This window comes from Olea europaea, unplaced genomic scaffold, assembly GCF_002742605.1.
Source record: "Olea europaea var. sylvestris unplaced genomic scaffold, O_europaea_v1 scaffold134, whole genome shotgun sequence".
Taxonomy (NCBI): domain Eukaryota; kingdom Viridiplantae; phylum Streptophyta; class Magnoliopsida; order Lamiales; family Oleaceae; genus Olea; species Olea europaea.
Genome location: NW_019230887.1, coordinates 424,261 through 434,063, shown reverse-complemented (window position 1 = coordinate 434,063; position 9,803 = coordinate 424,261). Strand labels below are relative to the sequence as shown.

General features: G+C 31.8%; 1 protein-coding gene across 4 annotated transcripts; it reads right to left on the bottom strand.

Moving 5' to 3' along the window:
* Positions 1–1,377: 1,377 nt before the first annotated feature.
* LOC111375125 lies at positions 1,378–6,103 on the bottom strand. Of its 4 annotated transcripts, none has more exons than XM_022997920.1 (7): positions 5,921–6,103; positions 5,348–5,439; positions 3,761–3,825; positions 2,318–3,685; positions 2,172–2,240; positions 1,873–2,071; positions 1,378–1,756 (listed from the first exon to the last, which is right to left on the bottom strand). In XM_022997920.1, exons 4-7 carry the CDS (start codon positions 3,623–3,625, stop codon positions 1,686–1,688), a joined length of 1,647 nt encoding a protein of 548 aa, XP_022853688.1. In that variant the 5' UTR covers positions 3,626–3,685; positions 3,761–3,825; positions 5,348–5,439; positions 5,921–6,103; the 3' UTR covers positions 1,378–1,685. The 4 variants fall into 4 exon arrangements, with proteins under 4 accessions (XP_022853688.1, XP_022853689.1, XP_022853686.1 ...); XM_022997921.1 differs by having other exon boundaries at positions 2,318–3,676; XM_022997918.1 differs by lacking the exon at positions 3,761–3,825.
* Between the last annotated feature and the right edge of the window lie 3,700 nt (positions 6,104–9,803).

The window sequence follows — 9,803 nt, the reverse complement described above, 5'->3', positions numbered from 1 at the left end:
TAGTGTATCGCGGATATAAGTGATTGAAATGGAAGAACTGCTGGATGTTTGTGCTTTCAAATATCTACTCATATGAATTTTTTCTCGTTTTCGCTTTAAAAAAAATTTACAAACCTGTCCAATAAAATGTAAAATTGTATGTGTTAAAATATGTCAACATAAGATTTAACATTTAAAAAATATATTAATTTAATGAAAAAAGATATTAAATATACGTAAATATTTTTTGGAATTTTAGGGTTGTATTCAATTGGAACTTTTGAAAATTTTAATAGACTTTTTTAAAGTGATGACTTCTATAGATTTCGTAGATTTTTGATAGATTTGTATAGAATTAGTAGAAGTCTAGACTTTTATTTTAAAACTTTTATTCAAAAGATTTTTGAAAACTTTCATTTGAAGTAAAATTCACATGAACATAATGTAATAATGTGAAATTTTTACATACAAGACGATGGTTCTTACAATTCCTATTCTCTTTCCCCTCCCCCTCACTGATATTATAAAAAATATTTTAAAATGAATAAAAATATAAAATCTTAATTAAATCCTTGTTTGAGCCCATTTTGGAAAGAAAATAAATTTTTGAATGGTGTATTGATGGAAAATGTGAAGTTAAAAAATAAGTAAAAGTTTAGAATTTACGTATAATATTATTTTATTAAAAAATATATGACTGAAATGATATCAATACACTGTTTAAGAATATATATATATATATATATATATATATATATTTTTTTTTTTTTTTATTTTTTTATTTTTTTTTTAAAGAATGAGGCTCAAACGAGGGCTGAATAAATAATACTCAAAATAATAAATTTAATATTCAGTATTATTAATATAACATACCTTTAAAGAATAAATAAAAAGTTAATATATTAAAATTTTAATTATATATTAATCTTTATAACATTTTAAAATTTGATTAAAAATAAATATTTTTCACAAAAATGAATGGAAAGAAAGTTAAAATGATCCAATTTAGTTTTTTCATAGAAAATAGAAAAAAACAATAAAATAGAGAGAAAGAAAAATAAAAACAGATATAATCAATAGAAAAAATAATTTTTAATCATAACTTTAATATTCGCAGAAAAGAAAATAAAGAGAAATATTGAAAGAAAAATTTCAATTAAATATACCTCCCTAGTTTTGCCATTTATTAATTTTCTCGAGGGTAATTTAGGTTCCAGTGGTGATTGGATGGTTTGACATGACATGGCCAAAGAGATAACCACCCCGAACGACACGGCTGGTTGTACACTTCTATAGTCAGACAAATAATAGTTTTTTTTTTTTGGCAAAATTTAAGTTTGTTTAATTTGAGATCTGGGAATTTTTGGAAGAAATAAAATCTCAGGTCTTGGATTTCTGCTAAGCTCTTCCCTTTTTTATATTGATCAGACTACCACAATCAATATAACCAGACGCCAAAATAACAAGGAACCAAATCTTTTTGGGTGGGGGAAGCTTCTAATACATTTACTTTTCACAGAAAATATCTTACCCAGAAGAAAACAGAATAGCAGTAAAATGTTCGAAAGATCAATTTGTAGATCAGCATTCAATTCCTAACAAGTCTAATGCTCCATATAAGTTGTATAATTCCCATGGTCATGTACACAATCTACATGCACATCAGCTGTCAACCAACCTCCAAAATTTCGGCACCAGACAACATATCAGGATGGCACAGCCACTTCATCCTTCCCATAAATACGCTGAAGTTCACGGGTTGCAGCTTGATATGAAGCTGAGAAGGAAAAGAGAGGAAAGATTGTCTCACATGCAGACTTATAAAACATATTCATCGTTCCAGGGATAAAAAAAGTCAAAATATCCTTCCATGAAGAAATTAAAAATAATCACCTTTCCAAGTACGGAAATTTTTCTGGTTTACAGAAGATCCAGTAACTTTTTCTATTGTCTCAAAGAGCTTGTCTTGAGGGGTACTCTTCAGTTCTTGGACCACTGCATAAATAGTCTTCCCATTCTCGAAGTAAATGTGATTATTTGGGTGTTTGGTCTTGCAACCAGCATGACGCTCAAACTCGTAAGCATTAACCTCCTGCAAAATATAAGTATGGAATAGAATGTTAGTAGGCAGTAGGATGCCACCTTGAACAATAGAAATGGAACTATCGGTGAGAGGTATCAGTAACGTTTACATTGGAAAATTTGCACTCCTTGCAGGCACACAAGTAACCAGTCCCATTTACCACTCCTTGAAGATTTTTCTGCATGCACAAATGTTATTGTGGTCAAGGCAAAAACCCTTAAACAGAATGGAAGACAAAAGAATCTCAGAACTCACCTCCCTTGACCATGAAACATACTTCACAGGAACTCCATCAAGTATACCAGTTGATAATAAACTTTTAACATTTGAAGGGAAGTTGTTTGAAGGGACCTTTTTAGTTGTCTTTTGCTCCTTATTCTTGGGGCTGCTACCTGTCCTTGAAGTAGATGCTGAAACAATGGTAGTACTCGGGAAATTCAAAGAACCCTTTTGTCCTAATTCCTCAGATGGTTGAGCCGAGAATTGATTTAGTAAACCATCATGGTTGCTTATGGACCTTCCAGAAGGATCACTTTCATCAGGATTGTCCTGGAAGACCCCAAAAGATATAGTAGTGCCTTTTCCATTATTATGGGTTTGACCCGTTGTTAGGATACTGGAATTTCCATAATTGTAGATATTTCCTAGTGATGCAACAGTAGCATCCTGCTGACCGTGAAGTGAAGTCATTGACGTAATGTCTATCACCCCTTTATCACAAGTAGGACCTGCTGACAAAAAATCTTCATTTGCTTTATTGTAGAAAGCATCCATTGCAATGAAATTTTCATTGCCCTTGAAGTAATTAGGACCAATTGACATTAAATTGCCGTTTTCCTTTTCACACTGTTCCCCAATCGAAATAAAATTGTAATTCCTTTTGTCAAAAGCTTGACCAATAGATAGCAGATTGTCATAGTGATGACCCATTAGCATAAAATTGCCATCTCTCTTGTTGGAGGCCTGTTCCACTGAAATAGAATTTTCATTCGTCTTACAGAAGACAGGTTCCATAATGGTACTTCTATCTCCAGTATTATAAGCTGGTGCAAGTGACACGCCATTACCTGTCCTGTGAAAGGTGGGACTAGTAATTTTATTCTTGTCTCCAGGGTTGAAAGATTCCCCCACAAATTCAGAGAGTTGATTCTCTGAGACAACCTGGTTGACTTTGACTTTTCTAACGCCAGTATTCAGACACAAGGGAACTTCCACATCCCGAAACATTGATAAACATATAGATGAATTATTTTCTAACTGATCCACAAAACCCTTCTTTCCCATATTCAGATCCCCAGGAACAAAGACGGATGCATTCTTATCAGCAAAACTTGAACTCCTGACAAGCTTGGTTCCGAACAGGCAGTCGCTTATTTGATCTGACTGAGTACTGGGACTGTTGCCGAACAGAGACATGCTCATGTTTTCGGCTCCTAAAGTAGGGCTATTGCTAGCAGGTTCTACTGCTTGCTTCTTGTTGCTGAATAGCTCTTGTTCAGATGAATCCATTGACCACTGATGAGCACGTTTTTGTTCAATTCTAGCAGAAGTGTCATAATCCATCTCTCCATTAGCCAAAGAGCCATGGTCCCGGGATATCCAAATGCTCTTGTTCTGAGAAGACTGTCAAATTTTTATTATTGAAATAAAGTTAACAAAAACAATGTTGTGCCACTTATCGCCACATTACCTTCTCACCTTAGTTCATTCTTTCCACCTGGGGTTTAAGGATGGACGAGAACTTGATACAATTGACGAAGTTACTAAATATAGTCCAAAAGGAATATTGATGAATTCCATATATGAGAAGGAGATCGATAAAGAAAAGCATATATGACACCGAGCATTAGAAATGTGGATAAAATAATAATGAAGAACAGTTTATAATTTTGTAACACAAGCATGCTATCTGAAAACTGTATACTCCAAATTATAGATATTTCTTTAAAAGAAAATTCAAGTAAGATAGAGTCATAAATACAGGGTTACATACTTTTTTAAATCAAATAATGAGGCCATCCCATTGCAGAAAATTAAGAAGTTCAAAATCATAAAGTAAAGAGGCAATTGTGCCTGGCAACAACAATACCGTTGAGAACGAAAGTCTAAACATAGGATAGAAATAAGGAAGAGAATGAGGTGGTAGAGGAGCAAGAATGCCAATGACCGACAAGGAACAACTCAATTATACATGAAATAAGAATTTATCTCCTTGCAGCACTCTCTGATATCACACCTGAGAATTCCCTCCACAGCAAATGTACTTCGAGCATGATGCTTTAGACTACAACAAACTGATGTCTGACACAATGTGACACTCGACGAGTGTTTGAAAGGTCAAAGATGGAACGATTGCCAGAAAACTACGATAAATCATGACGAGTTTGTTAAGGTTAACAAACTGGGGAACCTTGTGTACAGGTATACACATTAATTAAATATAAGGTGAAAAGCACATAAATAATGTTCACGTGTGTGGAAAACTCATTAATTTCATATTAATAGCAATCTGCGTATGTGATTGGATCTTACAGAAGCAACTTAAAATTTGCCTTTTCAAATTCCTTTTATGGTGTATGCATTGTGGAACAGGAATGACGATTCATCATACATTTTCCTTTTTATCTTTATTGTTAAAATCTCATTTACATCCTTGACAAGATCAATTATCAGCGCGTTCACGAGGTAAACAGGATCCCAGATTAGAAAACAGGAAAAAGCTAGTCTTACTGGCAGCATTTAAATTCCCTTGTTCCTCAGCATAGGATATTTACCAAAAACCAATAACATTAATTAAGATTTGTAGAATCTAAAAGAAAAGAACATTGTTAACATTACAAATCAGAAAGAAACAGGAAGATACTAGAGCCATCTTTGAACCATCTCCAACTGGTGGTTGTATGTATATATCAATTTATGTATCAATACATTGTCGAATACATGAACACCTACACAGTGATTGTCTGGTCACTTTACTGAACAGTGGACGGAACATGTGAGGATATCAGGAAATTATACATCATTGATATATTAAACTACCGATACAGAAATTTTGGAGGAGGATCCTAAAACAGGATGAGAATTTGTATACAAACTAGAATTCAAACAGGATGCGAAAGTCACCGCACAGTATAGACAGGGAGCATAAAAATCAAATTAATTAACAAGTCACCAGATAGCGATTCATATAAAAATCCCATACAAAAAAACACAATGATGAAAAATTATGCCTCTAAAAAAAAAAAAAAGTTCATGTCAATTTCCTAATCGAATTTGGAATTTTACCATTTTTCACTCAATCTTCGATGAAGGAAATGTTAAATCATTGATCAACTCCCTTCCTGAAGCAGCTGCGTATCTTTATCGAGCCACTTTATCTGTGTTAGCCAATGCCACATGCAAGAATATAAAAATTTAAAACAATGTAGAAAATCAAAAAACTTGACATCAGTCTTCAAACAATAAAAACAAGGCCGGGGGGTTCAAGCAATTAGGGGATCTAACAAGAGTGTATTTGTGCCTCTATTTTGACGTATTTGTTGAAAAAAAGAGGGATTGTAAAAAAAAAAAAACAGGGGGGGGGGGGGGGGGGGGGTGATACAGCATTGAGTGCTCCACCAAAATTAACAACCGATTCAACTTGAAAACTCTATTTCACTCAATAAAAACCTAAAACGCCCCAAAATCAATTTTAGAAAAATGATAAAAAAATACATACGTTGAACAAAGTTACATTCATTAAATGATCAATGATAGTGAGAAACAGAAGAGCGTGATCAAAACAGAGATTAGCCCTAACCCTATAAAATGGAGCACAGAGCAATAGAGAGAACTCATTTGTATCGCCAAAAAAATTACCTCTGCCGGATGATTAACCTGCAGTGATTCGACGTACAGAATTTTCCGGCGAAGCACGCCGGAGAAGAAAATGAAACGCGTGATTTTTGTTTATTTTAATTAATAAATATTTTTATATTAATTTTTCCCCGAAAAGTGCAGAAATGACTGCACTGCTACACGCTCATGGGTAACGAAATTCCGGGGGTTTTTAAAGTACTAAGCCGATGAATCCAGTGTAACGCGTTAACTGTTATTTTTTGCATCTAATAATTCTACACCGTCAACGTGGACAAGAACATGGATCGACGTGTACAGTGTTTTAGACAGATCCTCGGATTTAATCAGGTGCATGCGCACCCATCATTTTACATAATCTGGAACCTATCAGATTCGGAATGGAAGAAGATCAGAAGAGAAGATTGCATTAAAGAGTGTGTGTGATGTAACTTATTTAAAAGTAGATTTTGTGAAATCTTTGGAAACTGTATGATTAAATGTTGGGAAAAAGAGTTAAATTCACTTACGACCATTCAACTTTATATGTAGTGTCATTATGATTAATCAGTTTGATTTTATTTCATCATAATCACATAACTTAATACTTAGTATTATTACGGCCATCCAATTTAATATTATTTCACTGTAGCCACCCAATTTCATATAAAATTTCACCGGTCTCTCAATTTCATATAACATTTCATTATGGTTACCTAACTTTTTTTTTTTATTACAATTTTCACTAATTTTAAAAGAGCTAAAAATGGTAACTTTACATTATGCATAAATAACAGTAACTTTGCAAAGTTATTGTTTTATCCCCTTTTAAAATTAGTGAAAAGAAATAAGATGATAATGATGAAATGTTATATGAAATTTGGTGGCCATAATGAAATAATATATGAAATTAGGTAGCTATGGTGAAATAAAATTAAATTGAGTGGTCATGATGACACTAAATATGAAATTCGGTGGCATGGTGAAATAAAATCAAATTGTGTGACCATGATGACACTAAGTATAAAAGTTGGGTGGTCATCAGTGAATTTAACCCTAAGAAAAATTATGGTTCACATGCAAGGAATGAAGAGCTTTCTCATCTTTTCACTCGACTCTGGGATCTTAAGAATATTGATTTTAAGAATGAGTTATTGCCCTTTACTTTGACTCAGTTGGATCATCTTGAACTTGAATCAGATATCTCGCCCGGGAAGGACATTATCATATGTATGGTCCAACAAAAATGTGAGAGAATCAATAGATACCTTTTCTAGCAATATTAGGAGTGACTAAAAATATTTTTGAGAAAAAAAATGAGATTTGAAAAAATTTGTACCATACCAAGCTAAATCTCCATTTTACACCTCTATAAATGATTAAATTTCATTTTTAACAACATATTTCAATGAGCATACAGTTATTATCCCTATATCACACCACTTCTATTTATTTATAAATTATACCTTTTATAAATGCTTCATAATTTTGAAGTGTTTGAACATATGATAAATACTAACAATATGTGAATAATAGAATATTGTCTAATCTCACTTTCCCAAATCAACAATGAATCAAATAATTATCTACCGTGCTGTAGAACTCGGGATTAAATCCCAGGTTCCGATCCAAGGCCGAGGTGGCGTGACCTCAACCCTCTCAATCTTGCAGCACATGGGGCCGCGGATTTCAAATCATGTCACCTCGACCCCTGGCTCCAAACCCGGGATTTTATCCCGGGTTGAGTAGCATTACTGAATAATTATAGCAAATACGGGGAAAATTTGAACAATATCAATGTAGCGCCATCTACAAGTTAATATGAACTAGAAAAATTAAAAGCATGCCAATTATTCACCCATATCGTATCACCCATATTGTACCAAAAACCATTCCTCTATAGTCTTAGAATTGATATTAGATGTATAAAAAAATAGACTATAATGTACTGAAAAATCTCAATTTGAAAATTACGTGCCATAACCAACTTCATGTATTTTAAAGCTATTAGGTCAAACATCAAAAACAAATTCAAACAAGTTGGAAAATTCATGCATAGACATCTTTCTTCTGAAAGATCATGTAATTTTTTTTTATGTATTTTTAAATAGTATGATGACCACTAGAAATCCATAATTTAAAAAGAATGAATTTTTTTGACCCCATTTTCGCTTACTTATAGGCCATACAATTTAGCCCTGCTTTAGGGGATTAAAATCGACTTTTTATTGAATTTTAATAAAGGTTGATGAAATATGTGACTAAAAAGTTGTAGATCTTATAAAATGTGTATTTAATATAAATTACATATAATTTTTTGATATATTTTTAAATAGTATGATGACCAATAGAAATCCATAATTTAAAAAGAAATGAATTTTTTTAGGCCTTCGCTTACTTATAGGCCATACAATTTAGCCCTGCTTTAGGGAATTAAAATCGATTTTTTATTGGATTTTAATAAAGGTTGATGAAATATGTGACTAAAAAATTGTTGGTGATATAAAATGTGTTGTTAAAATAAATTGTTGATTTTGATTTAAATTAAAATCTGAATATTAAATTTGAAAAAATGGCTTAATAAGTAATGTCATAACTTCCATGAAAGATATTAATTCTTAGGGAAACCATGAGTAATGCTATATAATCTCTCTGAAGTTGCAAACCCAGTTTAGGAGGTGCTCAATGATAGGTTAAATTACACGAGCCATTTAGTTTCATTTATCATTTAATATTACATTAGCATAATCTGATTTGGGGTTGCAACTTCAGTGAGATTAAATAATATTAGTTAAATAATTGGTCATCAACTTCATGTGCCTAAAGTCCCAAAATCACTATTTATTTATTAAGAGAAACTACTAATCAAGAAAGGAGTAATGCTATTTGATTTTGTACATAATATCGTACATAATAATGACATGTAAGAGAAAGAAAAAGAAAAAGAGACGAAAAGAAAAGAAATTCATTTATTATAATTTTTCTTGTTATCATTATGTATAATATTATCTACAAATAGTATTACTCGAATAGAAGGAAATTTACGAGTACGAAATTCCAAATAAAAAGAATATAATAATATCATGGAGGTCCGTATACCTTGAAGATCCTAAATATTTTCACCATATGAGTATCAATACCAGTACGCTTAAAAATATTTGTATATAAGTTATGCTTGTACAAAGTTGAATTCAAGACAAACAATATTATTTTAGAATATTGATTTGTATAAAGTTTTGGTTTCTTCAAAAACAACAAACTAATATTCTTCTCGAAATTTATGTAGTTAAGTTGTGCTTTTTATATGATAATTAATCATATTATATTTAGTCCTCGTTTCGCCCTTTTTTTTTTCAAACACCTTTTTAATTTCATATTCTTCCAATAAAATAATTTTTTAGGGTAATTGGCGCAAAACATCCTTACCTTTCGAGGTTATTGTGGAAAACGTCCCTACCTTTCATTTTTTGGCATTTTTGCCCTTATTTACCACATTTCTTGCGCTGAAGGTCCTTTTCACTGTTTTTTGACGATTTTGCCCTCTATTCAAATAAAAGAAAAAGAATAGAATAGAAAACAAAAGAATTAATTGCAACTAATACCCCAAAATTTCAAAAAATTACAAATTAGTAATAAATATAGGAGTTAATAGCCCAAATGGTTACTCAACTTTGCCAAAGGTCCAAAAAGGTCATTTTTTTAAATACAAAAAGAAAAAAAAACCAAAAAAACCAACAAAAAAATTAAAGAAACGGGCACCACCAACAAAAAAAAGGACCAAAAATAATAATAATAAAAATAAAATAAGGAATGTGAAAATGGAGGAAGGTGAAAAGTAAACCAAAAATTATTTTTTATTTTTTCAGTCGTACATTTTTAATCAAAATTTATTGAAAATTTTATTTTT

Bases quoted from the DNA above. Each gene is read 5' to 3' on its own strand.
- LOC111375125 (XM_022997918.1), bottom strand. The intron at 2,072-2,171 runs GTAAACGTTACT...TATATTTTGCAG, and splicing joins AGGAGTGCAAATTTTCCAAT to GAGGTTAATGCTTACGAGTT. The intron at 1,757-1,872 runs GTGATTATTTTT...TTTCCTTCTCAG, and splicing joins AAATTTCCGTACTTGGAAAG to CTTCATATCAAGCTGCAACC.